We start from the raw sequence: 22486 nt of genomic DNA, 5'->3' as shown, positions 1-22486 counted from the left end.
GGCCAAATGGCCTCCTTGTGTACTGTAGGGATTCTATGACTCTGTGATTCGATGATTCTTGTGACAGAGATGAGGAGAGTTTTATTCTCCCAGGGTATTGTGAGTTTCCCGAACTCTCCTCCTCAAAGTGGTGATGGAAACAGGGTCAATGAATATTTTAATTTCAGAGGTAGGGTCTCGAGAAGCAAGGGGGTGAATAATTATTGGGGGTTGGGGGAAATGTGGTGTTGAGATTCCAATTGATCTTGTTGAATGTCGGAACAGGTTCAAGGAGCTGAGTGGCCTACACCTGCTCCTCATTTGAATGTAATTGATACTTTTCCGAGTGTTGCAACAAAGCAGCTCAAAGTTGCAGCGATATGATGGGGGCAAAGCGTTGGACAGCGATTCGAAAGTGACACAGCTCCAACTTCGACGAATTTTCAGATTTTTTTTGCGGCCGTCCTACGCATTAAATATTTCTTTGTGTTCTTCTCCGGCTGGAGGAGGATGATGTAACACTTGGGGGCAAAAATGCAGAACAGCAGACCGAAGCTCGACGCCAGAATCGCAAACACTTCTACAGCCACCGTGTACTTCCCCGGGGAGCTGACGTAAGCTGGGATAAACGTGATCCACACTGCGCAAAATATAAGCATGCTGAAGGTTATAAAAGTCGCCTCGTTGAAGTTATCTGGCAGTTTTCGGGCTAAAAATGCGAGGGCGCAGCACAGACATGCAAGACCACCGATGTAGCTGAACACGCTGCAGAAATACACCATGGAACCAACGTTACATTCCAGTATAATGATCGTCTTGTAGTACTTGGTGCTGTTAACAGGTAAAGGGGGTGAAGTGGTGAGCCAGATAATACAAATGATGGTCTGCACAGAGGTGAGAGCACAAACGTTCAGCCTTTGATGCATTGGGCTAAACCATTTGATCTTCTGATTGTTGGGGAGTCTGGTCTTGAAAGCCATTAACACGACGAGTGTTTTGCCCAAAATACACGAGAGGCAAAGGACAAAAGTTATGCTGAAAACCGTGTGACGCAGCATGCAGGACCAGACGGAGGGCTGGTCAACAAAGGCCAGGGAACAGAGGAAGCAAAGTGTTAAAGCAAAAAGCAGCAGGAAGCTTAACTCCGAATTATTGGCCTTGACCAGAGGTGTCTGCCGGTACTTGTAAAAGATAAAAGCTGTCGCCACAGTCAAGAGGGCTCCAATCATTGCCAGCGTCATGAGGGAGCTTCCCATCTCATCATCAAATGAAAGGAACTCAATCTTCTTTGGCACACATTGAGTCTTTAACCCGTTGGACCAGTATTCTGGCGGGCATTTCAAGCACGAGACTGAATCTATGGAGAAAGCAACACAGCGCACTGTTGGTATTTCAAGGTCGTGCATGTAGACTGATTCTTAAAGTAATTAAAAGGGTCCCAAAGGAACCCCCCTCCACCCCCAACGCCCACCCCTGCAGCCCTGTCCCTCCCAGCAGTGTCAGGTTCCAAGGAACAAAGGAAAGTACAGCACAGGAACAGGCCATTCGGCCCTCTATGTCTGTGCTGATCATGATGCTCTAACTAAACTAAAAAAAAACTTCTGTCCTTACTCAGTCCGTATCCCTCTATTTCTCCCCGATTGTACCTATCCAGATGCCTCTTAAATCTTGCTAATGTTCCTGTTTCCCCCACTGCCTCTGGCAGCGCGTTCCAGGCACCCACCACTCTCTGCATGAAAAACATAAGAACATAAGAAATAGGAGCAGGAGTAGGCCATCTAGCCCCTCGAGCCTGCCCCACCATTCAATAAGATCATGGCTGATCTGTCGTGGCTCAGTTCCACATTCCCGCCCTCTCCCCATAACCCTTAATCCCCTCGCCTATCAAAAACCCATCAACCCGCGTCTTAAAAATATTTAGCGAGGCAGCCTCCACCACTTCAACGGGCAGAGAATTCCAGAGATTCACCACCCTTTGAGTGAAGAAGTTCCTCCTCAACTCCGTTCTAAACCGCCTCCCCTTTTATTTTGAGGCTGTGCCCCCTAGTCCTACTGTCCTTTCTGAGCGGGAAGAGTCTCTCCACCTCTATCCTATCCATCCCATTCATCATCTTATACGTCTCAATGAGATCTCCCCTCATCCTTCTAAACTCTAACGAGTACAAGCCTAGTTTATTCAGCCTCTCCTCATAGCTCAACCCCCTCAACTCCAGTATCAGCCTAGTAAACCTCCTCTGCACTCCCTCCAAAGCCAAAATATCCTTGCGTAAGTACGGCGACCAAAACTGCACACAGTACTCCAGCTGCGGCCTCACCAATGCCCTTAAAACATCCCCCACATCATCCTTAACTTGTCCCCCTCTCACCATGAACCTGTGCCCCCTTGCACTTTCACCCAAGGAAAAAGCTTCTGACTATCCACCCCGTCTGTGCCACTCATAATTTTGTCAACCACTACCAAGTCTCCCCTCAACCTCCATCTTTCCAGTGAAAACAATCCTCGTTTATTCAACTTTTCCTCATAGCCAACACTTCAATGCTTGAGCTGCATAACATAACAAGATCCCACAAAAAATAAATTCCGAGCATAAAAACTGGAGTAAATCAGACTACGTTTTTTCAGTGGGATTTTCAAAACGAAACTCCCACACTCTGTGCATCACTAGTGCGAATCTCATTGAAAATCCTGGGCCTATTCCTGCCAGAGAGGCTGGCAGCCTGGCGCTGAGTGGGCCATTGCGCATGTGCTGATCTGTCATAGCAGAGAATCGGCACGTGCACAGTAGCCCCCCCCACTGCCGGCCCCCCAGTCGCTGGCCAGCTCGATCACTGGCCAATCCCACGACCTGCATTGCTGGTCTTACAACCCCCCCCACCACTGGATCGCTGGCCGCCCGGATGTGACTGGGTCAGCCCCGACCCCTCCCATCTCGATCTTCCCTGACACCGGCAGCCTTAACATCCCCCCCCCCTGCAGTCCCCACCAACCCCCCCTCCTGCAGCCCCAACACTCCCAAGCAGGTTCCCCCCCCCAAATCCCGATGGCCAGCCCCAATCACTGGCCTCCCTCCCTCTGTCACCAAGCCCAAGTACAGAGTGGCAGTGGGACCCCCCACCTCCCCAGAGGCCTCGCCCCATAGAGCCCCCACCCCCTTGGCACTGCCTGCTGACTGGTGCCATTCCCAAAGTTCCACCTAGGCACTGCCATTTTGCCCTTTGGGCAGTGCCAGTGGGACAGGTTGGTACTGCCCAGGCAGCACCCCACCTCTTACCCCTGACCTCCCATTGTCTCCCTTCACTTCAGTGGGGTCAGGCTGGGAGCCCCCCAACAAAGGGGAACATCAGTTCAATGTCCACCTCATCAATCCCCTTCAGTATTTTACATACTCCAAACAGATCCCCCCTCATTCTTCTAAGCTCCAGTGAGTACAAGCCCAAGCTACTCCACTGCTCCTCTAACGAGATGGGAGGAAACTGTTTCCATTTGTTGAGTTGGTAACTCAATGGCGCAGTTTGAGTATGATGGGTGAAAGTTCTGGAGATTGGCTGGGGAGATGAGATAGGAGAATTTTCCATCATGTAACAGTGGCGGAAACACATTCAATCCTCATTTCATTTTGATTATTTGAAAGGGGAACATTTGGAAGGTGAGGGGGAACGAATGAGAGAGTGGGATTAATTAGATTGCTCACGGATAGAGCAGATAAAGGCACAATGTGGACACTGGCCTCCCCCTTTCTGTGCTGCGAGTTATATTCAGTCATACCTGTCACGTTGCTGATCTCACCATCAGAGCAAGGTATGCAGGTAAAACAACACAGGGGCATTTCTTTCTTGACTGTTTTCCATGTTCCGGGAAGACAACTATCAGAGCAAACTCCACGAGGGACCTAGGATAAATCAATGGTATTAAATTCAATCCAGTGGCCTCGAAAAGATGAAAACACTTAATATCATCTCATTCTGTCACCAAAGTAAGAGTACTGTGGAATACTGTGTACAGGTTCTGGTCTCCTTGTTTAAGAAAGGCTACAAATGAGTTCAGAGAAGGTTTACTCCACTGATTCCTGGGATGAGGGGATTATCTTATGAGGAAAGTTTGGACAGGTGTAGTCACTGGCATTTAGACTGAGAGGAGATCTTAATGGAATGGATGAGATCTTGAAGGGATTCGACAGGACGGATGCTGAAAAGTTCCTCCTTTTGGAACAGGTTAGATTCTCTCCTTTTTGGTCAGATTGTCAAAGAACAAAGAACAAAGAACAACACAGCACGGGAAACAGGCCCTTCGGCCCAATGAGCCCGCGCCGCCGTCCCACTGTCTCAGTGTCCTATTCGTGATTTTAGTCTACGCCTAATGTGCGAGGATCAGGGAGGTCCAATTTAGGGGCAATTTAGTACCCAATCAATCAGCCTAAAAGCACATCTTTGGGGGATGTGGGAGGAAACCGGAGCACCCGGAGGAAACCCACGCAACCACGGGGAGAACGTGCAAACTCCCACAGACACAGGCCCAAATCCATGTGTCCGCACAGCAACAGAGATAGTCTCTGAGCTGTCATGTTGCCCTCGAGATGGTCCAGTTTAAGCACACTAACGACATGAAGCAATAGGCAACTCCCGAAGCAACGTCCAAGAGCAGCCCACTACAACCTGCCGCATGCATGCCTCTTGCTGGACTTAAATGCCTGTGGAGACAAAAAAATTCATTATTAAACAGGCAAAGACTGTAACATCCCTGAGGCAAAACGTATTCCCAAGCCTACAATGTTTAGTAAGGCCTACTATATCCCCCTATATGTAGCCCGCTCATGTGGCTGTCTAAGTGACTCTTAAACAACCCTAGCGTGCCTGCTTCCACCACCTTACTCGGCAGTGCATTCCACACCCCCACTACCCTTTGCGTGAAAAACTGCCCTCTAATATTTGTCTTATACCTAGCCCCCCCCACCCTAAGCTCGTGACCCCTCGTTCTATCCATTTCTAATAGCGGAAAAAGCTTACCACCATTTACTCTATCTATTCCCTTCATAATCTTATAAACCTCTATTAGATCCCCCCTCCTATTGTCCTATGATCTTTTCTCATTGACTCCTCAACCAGTGGAAATAATAGTTTCTATTCACCTTTCAGAATTAAATATACAAATAGAATATAGTATATAAGGGTATTAAAAAAGACTGATTGGAATGGGGGTGTTGCTGCCAAGGCTGCCATTTATTGCTCAGTGTGAGGACACAGTGATGGACTTTCTACCACAATCAATGCAGTGAGGATACTCCCACAGTGCAGTTGAACAGGATGTTGACAGGATATTGGTGCAGTGACAATGAATAATGGGATGAAATGGTACAGCCTCGTTCACAGCTGGGATTTTCCATTCTCGCTTGCAACGAGACCAGAGAATCCCACCCATGGTGCATAACTTTGAGAGGAATTTGGAGGTGATGGTGCTCCCATGCGCGCTGCGCCCTCTTCTTCTGAGTTTTTAAAACATTCATTCAAGGGGTGCGGGTGTCGTTGGGCAGATCAACATTTATTGCCCATTCCTCCCTAATTGAGAAGGTGGTGGTGAGCTGCCTTCTTGAACAGCCCATGTGGTGTAGGTACATCCAGAGCGCTGTTAGGGAGAGAGTTCCAGGATTTTGACCCCGTGATAGTGAAGGAATTGCAATATATTTCCAAGTCAGGATGGTTTGAAGGGGAACTTGCAGATGGTGGCATTCCCATGTGTCTCCCAAAGTGAAAGTGGTCATGGGTTTGGAAGGTGCTGTCTAGGGAGTGATGGAAATGCTGAGTAGATATGTCATAGAATCCCAAAAGTTTAGAAGGAGGCTATTTGGCCCATCAAATCCACACCGGCATCCCAACAGATCATCCCAGCCAGGCCCTATCCCCATAGTCTACGTATTTGCACTGCTAATCCACCTAATCTACTCTTCTTGGGAAATAAGGGACAATTTAGCATGGTGAAGCCACCTAACCTGCGTATCTTTGGCCTATGGGAAGAAACTGGAGCACTGAGAGGAAACTCACGCAGACACAATGAGAATGTGCAAACTCCACACAGAGAGTGGCCGGAGGTCAGAACTGAACTCAGGTCCTGTTAGCCAGCAGAGGTAACCACTGTGCCACCATGCCTCCCACTAACTTCGTTAAGGAAGAAATTTCACAATGTGAATGCTGGCCTTTATAGCGAGGGGGATAGAATATAAAAGCAGGGAGGTCTTGCTGCAACTGTACAGGGCACTGGTGAGGCCACAGCTGGGGTACTGTGTGCAGTTTTGGTCCCCGCATTTGCAAAAGGATATATTGGCCTTGGAGGAAGTACAGAGAAGGTTCACCAGGCTGATACCAGAGATGAGGGGGTTAGCTTATGAGGAGAGATTGAGTAGACTGGGTCTGTATTCGTTAGAGTTTAGAAGGTCTTATAGAGACGTATAAGATAATGAAGGGGATGGATAGGGTAGAGGTAGAGAGATTCTTCCCGCTTAGAAAGGATAGCAGGACTAGAGGGCACAGCCTCAAAATAAGGTGGGGGTGGGGGGGCAGTTTAGAACGGAGTTGAGGAGGAACTTCTTCACTCGAAGGGTGGTGAATCTCTGGAATTCTCTGCCCGTTGAAGTGGTGGAGGCTACCTCATTGAATATATTTAAGTCACGGGTAGATAGGTTTCTGGTAGACAGGGGAATTAAGGGTTATGAGGAGAAAGCGGGAAAGTGGAACTGATCCACTTCAGATCAGCCATGATCTTATTGAATGGTGGGGCAGGCTTGAAGGGCTAGATGGCCTACTCCTGCTCCTATTTCTTATGTTCTTATGATGATACTTTAGGACTGACTTTTTGAGGTGATTCCAAGACCATAATGTACAATCTAAAGCTGCCACAATTTAAAGATAAACTTACCTCCTTTTTCCCATTGATCCAAATAATATTTTCTCTGTTGATTTGGAGCCTTTTATCAAAAGCTACAAGTCCATCATAACGTCCAATTGTCACAACATGAGCAACACCTTCAGAATCCACCTGCCAATTTACCAATTCATATAATGGGACTGTATCTAAGTTTTCATCAAAGTATATACTTTCTCCATTCTTCGCAGTAAAATTCACAGCGTACATATGATGAAGGAGCTGGGGGAAAAGAAGAAAATAAAATGACAGAATTACATGCAAGTCATTCACGAGATTGTATCTCGCAACACAATTCACTGTGTAGTCTTAAATAGAAATTAGAAATCATTTTCAAATCTTCCCCTGGGTCAAATGTTCAGGAAATTCAAATACAAATGAGCATTTGGAAGATGTTCTTTCAGGGGTTTTTCTGCTGATTGGAAGAGTTGTTCTAGTTTAAATGTGTCTGTGACATTTTACACATGATGACTAAAATTACTAACTGTCTATAGATTGGAAGTAACCTAGGCCTTGTACACACACAATCGTTGAAAAACAGAGAAGACCCCCTCCCTCCTGTCACAGATTCACAGAATCCCTACACTACAGAAGGATGCCATTTTGCCCATCGATTCCACACCAACAGAACATTCTACCCAGGTCCTAAACCTGTAACCCCATGCACTTACCCCGCTAATCCCCTGAGCCTACACATCATGGGACATTAAGGGGCAATTGAGTGTCACCAAACACCTAACCTGCATGTCTCTGGGAGGAAACCAAAGCACTCAGAGGAAACCCACATCGACAAGGGGAAAACATGCAAACTCTGTACAGTCACGCAAGGTTAGATTGAACCCGGGTCCTCAGTACGGTGAGGCAGTAGAGTTGGCCACTGTGCTGCCCCAAAGATGTAATAAGCAAAGTGGAAACCAGTGATTGTGTAGCTGTAATATATCTGGACTTCCAGAAGACATTTATAAGGTGTTGCACATGAGAAACGTTAGTTCACATGAGATTCAGGGTAATTTATTAGCTTGGATAAAGAATTGCCTAACTACCAGTAAGCAGGGAGTCGCAGTGGAAGGGTACTTTTCTAACTGGGGTTCTGTGGCAAGCGGTTTTCCATAAGGATCAGAGCCGGGGCTTCTGATATTTGTAATATATATAAATGATTTGGAGGAAAATGTAGGTGGCCTGATTAGTAAATTTGCAGATGATACTAAAACTAGGGGCGTAGCCGATTGTGAGGAGGATTGTCAGAAGATACAGCAGGATATAAATTGGCTGGAGACCGGGGCTGAAAGACAGAATTTAACCAGGACAAATGTGAGTGAATGTGATTTGGAAGACCGACTGCAGAAGGAAAATATACAGTAATTGGTTGAGCCCTTAGAAATATTAGCATACAAAGGGATCTCGGCATGCAGATCCACAGTTCCCCAAAGGTGGCAACTTAGGTGGACAAGATGGTCAAGAAGGCGTATAGCACTCTGGCCTTCATCGGTCAGGGCGTTGAGTATAGGAATTGGAAAATCATGCTACAGCTGTACAAGACTTTGGTTTGGCCACATTTGAAGTACTGTATACAACTCTGGTCATGATGTGGGTATGCCGGCGTTGGACTGGCGTAAACACAGTAAAAAGTCTGACAACACCAGGTTTTAGTCCAACCTATTTATTTGATAATATACTCACAAGCTTTCGGGGTTAGCCCCTTTGTCAGGTGATTCTCTGGTCGCCAGACTGTCAGAAGTAATGTGGCAACCAGAATTAAGGGAGGTTTAATTAAATTATTAAGAGGTTTGGCAGACTCAATGAGAAGGAATTGTCACAATGGTCAGTAACGAGAGGATACAGATTAGAACCCAGAGGAGAGATGAGGAGATTTCCTTTGCTGGGTAACATCTCACATTTGGGATGCTGTGTCTGAAAAAGTAAAAGAATCTCTGGAAATGTCATTATCTGCAAGAGGAGAGAGTTGTATACCTTACATCCGAACTCATCGCCACTTTTACAACCTCTCCCCACCTACTTTGTCAACACCCTCATCATCTTGTACACCTCAATTTGATCTCTTATTCTTCTAAACTCTGGAGAGTATAGGCCTAAACTGCCCGATCTGCCACTGTTCATCAACTGTCCAACCATGTTGGCTTTCTGCCCTGGGGTCAAATCTGTCCTCGTGTCTATGTAATTATCTTTGTTTAACTCCAAAACGCTAGTGTGGGACTCCAGTTTCGCACCTAATATGATCACTCTTATCTAGAGGTTCCTTAACCAGGACATCATTAGTTTGCCCTACCTCATTACATAATAGCAAATCCAGAACAGCGTCCTCTCTCTTGGTTCCACAACATAGAAAAACTACAGCCCAAACAGGCTCTTCGGCCCACAAGTTGCACTGATCATATCCCTACCTACTAGGCTTACCTATAACCCTCAATCTTATTAAGTCCCATGTACTCATCCAGAAGTCTCTTAAAAGACCCTATCGAATTTGTCTCCACCACCACCAACGGCAGCCGATTCCACTCACCCACAAACCTCTGAGTGAAAAATTTACCCCTCCTCTGCTCCAAAAGCCAATCTCTAAAAAATTCAACAAACTCTCCCTTGAGGTTACCCTTAGCAGTGTGATCAATCCAGTCTATGTGCATATTAAAATTATCCATGATTATTGCTGTACTTTTCTTACAAGCCCTCAGTATTTCTTGGTTTATACTGTGTGCCACCTGTAAACCTGATTTTACTGGGGTTTTGGATGGGACTGTCTTTTATCGAGACTCACTCTGCTAATTCCAAAAACAGGTTTGGCCAGTTCAACAGAACCATGGCGTCCACATTTCTTGGCATTGAAGCTAAATTGGGAAGCATATTGCACTCTCCAAAAATTCGGAATTTGCAGTGTAAATCCAGCGGCAGAGGCCAGACCTAGGGGAAAACACTACCCGGAATCCAATAGCTTAACATCCGCACTGTGACATAAAATATCAATATCGTGAAAGAGAAAGCAAGTAGCATAGTGAAAGAGACAGAACGTTGACTTTGACAACGTGACATTTCTAAAGTATGAAGATAAAAGCAAAATACTGTTGGAATCTGAGACAAAAACAGAAAATGCTGGAAAATCTCAGCAGGTCTGACAGCTCTGTGGGGAGAGAGTAGAGTCTGGATGACTCTCTCCACAGGTGCTGTCAGACCTGCTGAGATTTTCCAGCATTTTCTATTTTTACACCTAAAGTATTCACGGATTTCCAAGAAGGTTTAGATATCCTACCTCCCAAAGATCAAGCTGTGAAAAGGTGAAGTTAGTTTTTGACAGCATCTTATTGAGTGAGTGTGCAATTGCGTACACAGCTTTGTACACATTGTAAGCGATCCTCAGCTGTGATGTATCAGTGTACTGATTATCGATTTCTTCCAGCTTTTCCTCTCCGGTGCACAGCTTCACCTCAGCGTCGCTGTCCCTCAGGCTCAGGTTTTCCGGCTTTCGCCAGAGGCATTCGAACGTGGTTTCCCAAAATTCTTCCACAAAGACATTCCCGGAGTAGTTGGAAGGGTGAACTTTGAGGAGGAACTCTTTCAGCCCTGGCAGGATCGCTTTGGGTACGGCGAAGCCCAGGGTCCCCGCCAGGAATCTGGTGTCTCTCCTGGGGGAGATGCCGGGCATCGTGATCCAAGACTCACTGCCGATCCACTGGATCCCAGTCACGTTCTGGCGGACTATCTCCTGCAACAACACTGCCATGTCTGCCTGAGCCACAAAGGCAACGATGATCTTGGTGGTGGCTCGCTGGATGGTGTCGATGACACTATTCAGCTTCTCTTTGGAGTCTGTTTTGTGGACGGCTTCGGAGAAAGCGATGCAAATGCCAAAACTCTCCATGCTTTTGATAATCTCGTCCATTGCCAGGGCCCCATAGGTGGAGTTGCTCCTTATTGTCCCGATCCAGTTCCATCCAAAATATTTGACGAGCTGGGCTAGACCATCCACCTGGTGGTAGTCATTTGGGATGGTTCGGAAGAAGGTGGGGAATTCGTACATGTTGTTAAGATAGTCGTAAGCAGCAGAGTAGCTAAACTGGAGAACGGAAAGGATAAGTGAGAGTTAGAAACTGTGACTGGATTGTTGGCTAATTGAATGTTGCCTTACCAACAATCCCAAAGAAAACAAAGACATTAAAAAGTGGGTGAGTTTATAAATATTTTCATCAAAGCAAAGCACTGAAGACACTGGAAATCTGAAATAAAAATAGAAAATGTTGAATAAACAGTTGAAGTAACCATAGACCCAGATGACCATAGGCTGCTTTACCCCTTGGTTGGTGGCGATTTAACCTGTGGATCGCCACATCTCCAGCAAGGTTGAGAAGGCAAAGCCTTCATGAATAACCTCAGCCGGTACAGGAATTGAACCCCCACTCTTGGCGTCACTCTGCATCACACGGGCCAACTGAGTTAAACTGACCCCCCTCTTGATAAACACAACAGGTTTGCTAGCTACTGTAGAGATGGAAACAGAGTTCTGTGGCTGGGATTTTCCAGTCCCGCTGCAGTGAATGAAGTATTGGCTGGGCACCAAATTCTCCATTCTCGTTGCCAGCAGGACATACGAGACCAAAGAATTCCAATCTACATAGAAACCCTACAGTACAGAAAGAGACAATAATCCTGCCCACATCCCTACATATTATACCCACTAATCCCTCTAACCTACGCATCCCTGGACACTAAGGGGCAATTTTTAGCATGGCCAATCAACCTAACCCGCACATCTTTGGACTGTGGGAGGAAACCGGAGCACCCGGAGGAAACCCATGCAGACACAAGGAGAATGTGCAAACTCCACACAGACAGTGACCCAAGCCGGGAATCGAACCCAGGTCCCTGGAGCTGTGAAGCAGCAGTGCTAACCACTGTGCTACCGTGCCACCCCAAATATATTTCAGATCTAAACAATTGTTTCATATTGTAATCAAAACATTAGTTTGGTTTCTCTCTCCACAGACGTGCCAGACCTGATGAGTTTTGCCAGCATATTCTGTTTTTATTTTACATATGAGAAATGATTAACCCTTGGGAATCAATGAGTGATCTTCTATTTAATTCCTATATGTACTCGTTATTCTTGAATATTTCAGTTATCAGAATGCCTGTGCATCTTATCACTAGGTATAACATGGAATGACTTGCTGGTGATTGGTAAGAAATAGCAGACTTTTATTTTGGTCAGCACAGTGGCACAGTGGTTAGCACTGCTGCCTCACAGCGCTAGAGACCTGGAATTGACTCCTGGCTGGAGTCAGTGTCTTGTGGAGTTTGCACATCCTCCTCGTGTCTGGATGGGTGCTCTGGTTTCCACTCACACTCCAAAAATGTGCAGGTTAGGTGCATTAGCCATACTAAATTCTCCCTCAGTGTATCCAAACAGGTGCCAGCCAGAGTGTGCCAACAAGGGGATTTTCACAGTAACTTCATTGCAGTGTTAATGTAAACCTACTTGTGACTAACAAATAGACGTTACTTTACTCCACTACTTTGGTGGGGAGACTTTCAATAATTCCATCATGAGTGCAGAGGGATATTTCTCAATAGTTGAAGAAGTTGGTGAAGATCTGATCTGCTCCCTAACTAGATACTCTGTAAAGTGGAAGACAGTCGTCTCCATTTTAGGTGTCGAAGCAATTCTCTCCTTACTGTGGTGACAAGATTCAAACTGCCAGCTTGTGGTTAATTTTATTAGATTGGAGTTGAAACCCAAAATTAACCATGATTATATCAAAGGTAGAGCAGGCTGAGCAAGTTGTGTGGGTCCATACCGGCTCCTAGCTCTTAATCAATGGATCTCAGCAGCCCACTGCCATCTTCTCAAGGGCAATTGGGGATGGGCAATAAACGCTGGCCCAGCATTTATCCTGTAAATGAATTAAAAAAGGTGGAAAATGGAGTTGAGGTAAAAGATCCCATTGAAATGCAGAGCAGGCTCGAGGGGCCATACCATAGAATCCTAACAGTGAGGAAGGAGGCCATTCGATCCATTGAGTCTACACTGGCCACAGTCCCACCCAGGCCCTAATCCCATAACTCCACTTATTTATCCTGCTAATCCCCCTGACACTAGGGACAGTTTAGCATGGCCGATCAACCTAACTCGCACATTTTTGGAGTGTGGGAGGAAACCAGAGCACCCTGAGGAAACCCATGCAGACATGGGGAGAATGTGCAGACTCTGCACAACAGTGATCTAAGGCCATAATTGAACCCAGATCCCTGGAGCTCTGAGGCAACAATGCTAGTGCCACCGTGCCACCCTTATGGTTCATTCCTGCTCCTGTTTCTTATTTTCTAATACTTCCATGGGGTTGAATTGTTTTCAAACTATATGAGGTTTAAATGGTCATAGATTAATAGAGTCATAGATGTTTACAGCATAGAAACAGGCCCTTCGGCCCAACTTGCCCACGCTGCCCCTTTCATTAAACCCCAAGCCAGTCCCAATTGCCCGCATTTGGTCCATATCCCTCTATATCCATCTTACCTATGTAACTGTCTAAATACTTTTTAAAAGGCAAAATTATATCCAAAATTGTCTACTACTACTTCTGGCAGCTTGTTCCAGACACTCACCCCACCTTCTGTGTGAAAAGGTTGCCCTTCTGAACCCTTTTATATCTCTCCTCTCTCACCTTAAACCTATGCCCTCTAGTTTTAGACTCCCCTGCCTTTGGGATAAGATACTGACTACCTAGCCGATCTATGTTCCTCATTATTTTACAGGCCTCTATAAACAGTATCCCTCGCCTCCTCTGCTCCAGAGAAAAAAGGTCTATCCAGCCTCTCTTTATAACTCAAACCACCAAGCTCTGCTAGCATCCTAGTAATTTTTTTCTACACTCTTTCTAGTTTAATAATATCCTTTCTATGATAGGGTGACCAGAACTGTACACAGTATTCTAATGTGGCCTGACCAATGTCTTGTACAGCTTCAACTAGACGTCCCAACTCCTGTATTCAATGTTCTGACCTATGAAACAAAGCATGCTGAATGCCTTCTTCATCATTCTGCCCACTTGTGACTCTAGTTTCAAGGGGCTATGAACATGTACCGCTAGATCTCTTTGTTCTCTAACTCTCCCCAGTGCCCTACAATTAACTGAGTAAGTCCTGCTCTGGTTCAATCTGCTAAAATGCATCACCTCACATTTATCTAAATTAAACTCCATCTGTCATTTGTCAGCCCACTGGCCCAATTGATCAAGATCCCGTTGCAATCCTAGATAACCTTCTTCACTGTCCACTATCCCACCAATCTTGTGCAAATGTACTAACCATGCCTTCTATAGTCTCATCCAAATCATAAATATAAATGACAAATAACTGTGGACCCAACACCGATCTGAGGTACACCGCTAGTCACAGGCCTCCAGTTTGAAAACCAACTTCTTCACCTACCTTCTGGCTTCTGTCATCAAGCCAATTTTGTATCCATTTAGCTACCTCACCCTGGATCCTGTGAGATTTAACTTTATGCAACAACCTACCATGCAGTCCCTTGTCAAAGGCCTTGCTAAAGTCCAAGAAGACAGCATCAATTGCACTGCCCTCATCTACCTTCTTGGTTACCCCTTCAAAAAAACGCAATCAAATTTGTGAGACATGATTTTCCACTCATAAAGCCGTGCTGACTGTCCCTAATCAGTCTTTGCATCTCTAAATGCCTATAGATTCCGACTCCCAAAATACCTTCTAACAAATTACCCATTACAGATGTGAGGCTCACTCGCCTTTAGTTCCCAGGCTTTTCCCTAAGCCTATGCCCTCTAGTTTTAGACTCCCCTGCCTTTGGGATAAGATACTGATTACCTAGCTGATCTGTGCTCCTCATTATTTTACAGGCCTCTATAAAGAGTACCCCTCGCCTCCTACGCTCCAGAGAAAAATGTCTATCCAGCCTCTCCTTATAACTCAAACCACCAAGCCCTGCTAGTATCCTAGTAATTTTTTTCGGCACTCTATCTAGTTTAACAATACCCTTTGTATTATAGGGTGACCAGAACTGTACACAGTATTCTGATGTGGCCTTACCAATGTCTCGTACAGCTTCAACAAGACGTGGGTGTAGAGGTTGGTTTTCAAACTGGAGGCCTGTGACTAGTGGTGTGCCTCAGAGATCGGTGTTGGGTCCACAGTTATTTGTCATTTATATTAATGATTTAGAACATAGAACATAGAACATAGAACATTACAGCGCAGAACAGGCCCTTCGGCCCACGATGTTGCGCCGACCAGTTACAAAAACAATGACCCACTAGCCTATACCAATCCCTTTTCGTCCATAAACCTATCCAGAGATCTCTTAAACGCCCCCAAACTAGACGCATTTACAACTGCAGCAGGCAGGGCATTCCAATCCCTCACCACCCGCTGGGTAAAGAACCTACCCCTGACATCCGTCCTGTAGCTACCCCCCCTTAATTTAAAGCCATGCCCCCTCGTGCTAGCTTTCTCCATCCGAGGAAAAAGACTATCACTATCCACCCTATCTAAACCTCTAATCATCTTATATGTTTCAATAAGATCCCCTCTTAGCCGCCTTCTTTCCAACGAAAACAACCCTAAATCCCTCAGTCTCTCCTCATAGGACCTCCCCACCATACCAGGCAACATCCTAGTAAACCTCCTCTGCACCCTCTCCAACGCCTCCACATCCTTCTTGTAATGCGGGGACCAGAACTGCACACAGTACTCCAAGTGCGGCCGCACTAGAGTAGTGTACAGTTGCAACATTACACTGCGACTCCTAAATTCAATCCCCCTACCATTTGGATGAGACTATAGAAGGCATGGTTAGTAAGTTTGCAGAATACATCAAGATTGGTGGGATAGCGGACTACGAAGAAGGTTATTTAGGATTGTAACGGGATCTTGATCAATTGGGCCAGTGGGCTGACAAAGGCACAACATTTGCAATTCTCCAATCTTCAGACACCTAACCTGTGACTATCGATGATTCAAATATTTCAGCCAGGGGACCCATAATTTCCTCTCTAACCACCCACAAAGTCCTGGGATATATTTCATCAGGTCCTGGGGATTTATCTACCTTGCTGCGCTTCAAGACTTCCAGCACCTCCTTCTCTGTCATATGTACATTCCTCAAGGCATCACTATTTATTTCCCCAAGTTCTCTAACATCCATGCTTTACAGTAACGTTTCATTCTTTATGCACATCATTCACTTGATTTGAACAGCAGTTGGATAACTAATGATGATGTGAAGACACATCGCAGAAACAGAAACAATCCATTCAGTAAGATTATGCTTGATCAGCATCTTAAACACACATTTTCAGTTCCATAATCTGGTGCTTCAGGGATGGAATTTTATGGCCTCGATCATCCAGATTCCCTAAAATCCTACCTGAGGTCAATAGACCATTCCGTAATCTGCCCCTCGCCAGCTCTGAGTCCCGTGGTGGGCAGTGGGATTGTAAATTTCCAGCCCAAATATCTACCAAAAATTTTAAAATTTCAACTGACAAAATAACCTGAACTGTCTTTTCATAGAGAGTTCTGGACTTCCTCTACCCGTTGCGTGAAAATCAATATTAAAAGCGTTATCACTTTTAAGGTAAGCATAATAATAAAGGCAAAATACTGCAGATGCTGGAATCTGAAACAAAAACAAAAACTGCTGGAAAATCTCAGCAGGTCTGACAGCATCTGTGGAGAGAGAATAGAGCCAATGTTTTGAGTTAGAAGGCTCTATTCTCTCTCCTATTGGAGCTGCTGACGTTTCCAGTATTTTCTGTTTTTATAACAATAAAGTAACCCTGCCCAGTTCTGACCACAATGTTAGCAACACAGGAGATGATACCGGAATATGAAACAATATTATCAGGAAAGGATAACCAGGTTTCAAAAACAGACAGCTGAGAGGTGGCACATATAAAATTCTATCTAGAAATTAGTAAATATTCTGATTAAGCAGGCAGGTAGCACGAAAATATTTCCATTTGTGGGGAAGGGAAAACATGAGGCCATCAAGACACTGGACAGAAATAAAATTCAGAACAAACTCGTTTGTGCAATGAGTGGTGAGAATGTGAACCTCACTCTCACAGTGCGTGGTTAAAGATGTTTCCACAGATGCACTTAAGAGGAAGTTAGATAAAAATGAGGGAGAGGAAATTGAGGTTCGATTGATAAGGGCTAGCTGAGGAAGGCTTGCAGAGGGTTTAAGAAGCACATACATGTCTGCCTGCAGTGGCATGTTTCCGTTCTGTATGATGTGGAGGTGCCGGCGGTGGACTGGGGTGGACACAGTAAGAAATCTCACAACACCAAGTCTAACAGGCTTATTTGGTATCATAAGCTTTTGGAGGGCTGCTCCTCCATCAGATGAATCGCTCACTTAATAAAGGAGCAGCGGTCGAAAAATTCTTGATACCAATTAAACCTGTTTAATTAGTATCTCATTATATCTAGGGGATGGAGTAACTCTGTCCTTGAGAATACCGTTCGGTACCAATACTAACCAGAAACAGATTGTGTTACTCCATGAGATACTAATGAGATATTATTGAGATACTAATAAACCTGGAATTTAACTTGGTGTTGAGAGACTTCTTACTCTGTTCTGTATATTCCGTGTAATCCTATGCAAAGTGCTCTTCCCAGCCCCTGTGTATGGGTTAGCGGGTTAGCAGTAATATATAAGCAAAATAGCTTGAATGTTGGATATCTGAAATAAAACAGAAAAGGCTGGGAATACTGCAGGGACCTGAATCATTGACTCTGTTTCTCTCTCCATCTGCCTGTTGAGTATTTCCAGCATTTTCAGTTTTTATTGTAGGCCTATATATATATATCTCGATGAGAATTGGTTTGATCAATATTTCAAATTGTACTTGGAAATAAACCATGTTTGAAATCAAACAGCGATCGATATATAAAGGGATATCTCTTCTGCCATGGACACAGCAGGGGAAAGGTGCTGATGTAGTGCTGTTCCTTACCATTGTCACGTTGAAGGGAGTGATGACTCTGGCAACTGCGACACTCTGCATGGATTCCGCATCTGTAACTATCGCCGGGATGTTCGAGGTGGTCTTGCACTTTGGGTCAGCAAGGGTTTCCTCCTGTCCGCTAATGAGCAGAGTGGTCACTTTGGTAGACATGGCAGGGTCCCCGCAGCCATCGTGAATCTGGTAGCCCAGTGTAATGTTCGGGATCAGGACCTGCTTCCTGTTGATCTCCTCGATGGTGTAAATCATGGTCTGGGCAAACTGAAACTGCGTCAGATCAAAACTGCAGGACAGACAGACAGAGAATTATCCTGTGGCTGCTTTAACTGTCTAAAAGGGAAGGCGTGCTGAGATGGAGGAAAACCAAGGGTGTGAAATTGCAGGCCAGCCTGTCTCTGATGAAGTAACACAGTCTGTATCTGGTTAGTATTGGTACCGAATGGTAGTCTCAAGGACAGAGTTACTCCATCCCCTAGATATAATGAGATACTAAACTAGCCATGAACCTTCACTCTGCTTTTGTGATTTCACTAATATTAGAATAGAAATTGATTGTCCACGTTTACCCTTGAGTGAATTGGGATATTAGAGACAAATAGGAATCTCTACCCACTTATAAACATGTTGCTACATTGCCATCACACTAACCCTGTCCCGCTTACCTTGAGTTCAATGTGGCGACAACGCAAGTCTGATTTTCAAGGCGTGAAAAATTGAAATTTAGTGCTTTTAATAACTTATTCGGCTTAATAGCTGAAACAAGTCTTAAATCTAGTTTGGTTGGACACCCAGACAAGAATTAATTGGTCCTATTTGGAAACATATAAAGACAATCGGTGTAAGGGTGTGTCTATCTTGTCCAGAAATAAGAACCTAACTGTTTTTAATGAACAAGTTCTTGCATGTAGCGATCAGAGTTCCTCCTCTCCCCGCGAGATTACCGACAATTTCGCTTGTCAATAATTCATTGACTGTGGATTTGGGGGTTTGCATCCTCAGTGAGAATGAGATAGCGTCCACACTTCCAGCAATAGAGGACAATCTTCTTTTGTTTGAACCTTTTGCCAACACATTTCTGGCCCTGATTCAACAGAACCGCTATTCAGTGGAACGTCCCATCCCTCCCGCATGTAGCTGGGGTTAAAATCGGACATGGACAGACAGATCAGCCCATTATAAGACATACCCAATATTCAATCACACTGAAGTCAGTGGGATTGGATATGAGACAGAGCCTATAGCGGGACTCGATGCCTTCTAGGCTGCCTTACCTTTCTGCGCAGGTTCCAACCTCACCCTGGCATCTTAGTGATCATCATACTGCCCCAACATGGGGCGAATTCCAGAACCTTCTTCCAAAACAGCAGGGTGGCTGTGCCTACACTACATGGTGCAGTCGTTCAAGAGGCAATTGAAGCCAACTTCCCAAGGGACATTAGAGAAGGGCAATACAATTTCAAAAATGTTATCAACAGAAGCAGGGTGAAGCCATTCGGCCCTTCAAGCCTGCCCCATCGTTCAATATGATCATAGCTGGTCCATACTGGCCTCAACCCCTTTTCTGTGCCATTTCCCCATGACCCCCTGTTACTCCACCTATCAAATATTTAACCACCTCCGTTAATCTTGAATAAGAGCATTTGATCAAGCAGATGCACCGGGCCTCTGCAGGTTTGTAGCTGTTACCTTCAATTCCATGAACTAAACTTCAGGTCAACAGCAAATCCCACAACCTTATTATCTACTAGTGTCTGCAACTCAGTCCATCCCTAACTCCATTAGATTCGATAAATAAATCTGAAATTGTAAAGCTAGACTCAGCAATGGTGACCATGAAACGACCATGATGTGGTCTGCATTGAGAGAAAAACATGACATGCCAAAGTTCAGGAGTCAATTCTTCAATCAGATCTAACACTGGGAAGGTTTAATTCGGTTCCTGTCCTGGGGGAACACTGACCTTTTGCACTCTGGGGGTCCTGGCTCGGATCTGAAGTCGAGAATTTGCTCCTCTCTGTAGTAGTGAATGTTAAACGATCCGCCAATGACGATGTCCCCGTCTTTTGCTATCCGGGGTAGGTCAAACCTCCCTCGGAGCCGACAGAGTGAATCATTCTGCCCGCACACCAAGCCAGGGAAAAGATACAGCAGAAACAGGAGCTGACACATGGCGATAAGACTAGTTCCAAAACACTGGTCCTGACAGAGTTTTTATATCCTTGCAGACACCACACACACACAGAATTGGCCAGCATCACACTGAATTGATTAAAAATACCAAAGAATTGGAACAATTCCAAAGGAATTAGTTTAAGATTCTGCTCATGTCTCCAGAGGAGACAAACCCAGATTGGGTTAGTGTATATTCCTTTGTGATCGAAATCATTGGGAAAGAACCGCAAAGGTCAGAGTCCACCTATTTCCCAGATATTGCAATTTCCGCATGTAATGTAGCAACCAGTGAAGCAGACCATTCGGTCCTAAAAACTCACCCCAGTGTCAATGCCCAATATTGTCCACCTCTTGCCCTTTTTCATCCAACCCCATCAACAATGCCTTCTATTTCTTTGTCTCTGACGTCTTTACCTGACTTCCTGTTAAATACATTTTTTTCCCTTTGGCCTCTCCCATTCCTGGTGTTCCACATTCTCACCACTCTCTGCATGAAGGGTCTGGGAGATTGTTAGTTATCTCACTTTATCTTTGACTTGTGGTCTCCACGCAGTGAGAACATCTTCTCTACCTCTCTGTCAGGGTTCCTCCTGAAAAGCTTGGGGAGATGGTGGTGTCACGACTCACAGTCCAATGGTCAAAGCTGGGGACACGGGTTCAAATCCCACTAGTGGAATTTAAATTCAATTAATAAAAATGTGGAACTATCAAGCTAGCCCCAGCGATGGTGACCATGAAACTATCAGGATGTAGAGTCGATGGACTTCAGTAAGGCTTTTGACAAGGTCCCACCTGGGAGACTGATCAAGAAAGTGCAAGCCTTGGGATCCAGGGTAAATTGGATCTAACATTAGCTCAGTGGCAGGAGGCAGAGGTCAATGTTCAAAGGTTATTTTTGTGTCTGGAAGCCTATGCCCTATGGTGTTCTGCAGGGATTGGAGCTGAGTCCCTTGCTGTTTGCAGTATACATTAATGGATATGAAAGTAGGAGGTATGACCGGTAAGTTCATATTGGTGGTAAATAGTGAGGAGCAAAGCCTCAGATTACAGGGTGATGTAGACAGGCTGGTCAGATGGGCAGAGCAGTGGCAAGTTGAATTTAACCCTTAAACAGTGTGAGGTGATGCATTTTGGGAGGGCTAACAAGGCGAGGGAACACACAGTGAAGAGTAGGATGCTCAGAAGTTCAGAGGACCAGAAGGACCTTGGGATGCATGTCCAAAGAACCTTGAAGACAGCAGGGGAGGTGGATAAGGTGGTTAAGAAGGAATATGGTGGTGGTGGTGGGGGGATGGAGGGAGGGGGGTTACGTGATCTGAGCGCGGGAATAGTCGTGTTTCTGTGTGCTGCTCATTTTTTGACCCTTTTTTTAATCCTGACATATGCCTCATAGTCATTTTATCCTGAGTGTTTATCTATCCTTGGAACATTTTTGGGGGAATATTGTTGACAAAATGCAGAGGATTATCAGGAAAATCCTCAATAAATAAGAGTAATCGGAGACACCCGGGGAGAAGCTGGGCTCTCAACATGGTGTCCTGGTTAGAACATAGAACATAGAACACTACAGCACAAACAGGCCCTTTGGCCCACAAGTTGCGCCGATCATATCCCTACCTACCAGGCCTATCTATAACCCTCAATCCCATTAAATCCCATGTACTCATCCAGAAATCCCATGTACTCATCCAGAAGTTAGGGAGAAGGCTCTGGACCCGATGCTCTCAAAGGCCTTGCAGGAGTTGACTGCAGACATTGTCAGAATTATAGAGACAGGCCTGGTGTTTTGACACAGAACAGTTTGCTTGGATGAACTGCAGAGCACCAGCAAGAGGCTCAGTGAGGCAGAGTCCTGAATGTCAAAAGTGCACTTCTTTGGTTGGGGTTTGGCTGCAATCCTTCCAGAGTCAGCTGCCCGGAATGTCAGATATCCTGATGGAAATGGAATATCAGGCTGTTGGGAGAATATCTGTGTGATCGGATTTCCAGAGGGAGCTGAAGGCAGGCTCCTGGTTCAATGTTCTGAATGACGGCTGTCAAAACATCAACACAAAGGCCAGGTGGATTGAGCTGGAAGGATATCCTATCCTTGTGGAGCAAGGACAACCAACTTCCACGGTTTATTATCATACATCCCATAGCTTTAGGGATCGCCTGATAGTTTTGGGGGCAACCAGGCGAGGTGGGATTGGCTCTATGATGGGGCAAAAGTCTTATTCTTCCAAGGTACCTCAGTGGCAATGCAGCAAAAATGCAAAGGCTTCAATGGGGTCAGAGAACATGTGGGTGTTTTTGGAATTCAACCTTGCACCATTTCACTGACCTCAGGATCACCCTCCCAGGGTCTGTTAGGACGTTCAACAATTCTGTTGAGGCTTCAACTTTTTTTAGGATCTGTGAAAGGCAATGA

The 22486-nt window shown here is 45.3% G+C and overlaps 1 protein-coding gene across 1 annotated transcript; it reads right to left on the bottom strand.

Annotated features, from left to right (window-relative positions):
• Positions 1 to 422: 422 nt before the first annotated feature.
• LOC145341271 (extracellular calcium-sensing receptor-like) lies at positions 423 to 18153 on the bottom strand. The gene is made up of 5 exons (XM_080186196.1): positions 17896 to 18153; positions 10155 to 10958; positions 6887 to 7114; positions 3746 to 3869; positions 423 to 1336 (listed from the first exon to the last, which is right to left on the bottom strand). Exons 1-5 carry the CDS (start codon positions 18151 to 18153, stop codon positions 423 to 425), a joined length of 2328 nt encoding a protein of 775 aa, XP_080042322.1.
• Between the last annotated feature and the right edge of the window lie 4333 nt (positions 18154 to 22486).

The sequence above is a fragment of the Carcharhinus amblyrhynchos genome, chromosome 3, assembly GCF_965287045.1.
Source record: "Carcharhinus amblyrhynchos chromosome 3, sCarAmb.v2.hapA, whole genome shotgun sequence".
Lineage (NCBI taxonomy): Eukaryota > Metazoa > Chordata > Chondrichthyes > Carcharhiniformes > Carcharhinidae > Carcharhinus > Carcharhinus amblyrhynchos.
This window is presented reverse-complemented; position numbering and strand designations above follow the sequence as displayed.

Coding starts and splice junctions, on each gene's coding strand:
- LOC145341271 (XM_080186196.1), bottom strand. CDS start 18,153: ATGATTTACACCATCGAGGAGATCAACAGGAAGCAGGTCCTGATCCCG. Junction 3,870..6,886: donor GGATCAATGGGAAAAAGGAG/GTAAGTTTATCT, acceptor GATTTATCCTAG/GTCCCTCGTGGAGTTTGCTC. Junction 1,337..3,745: donor TGAGATCAGCAACGTGACAG/GTATGACTGAAT, acceptor CTTTCTCCATAG/ATTCAGTCTCGTGCTTGAAA.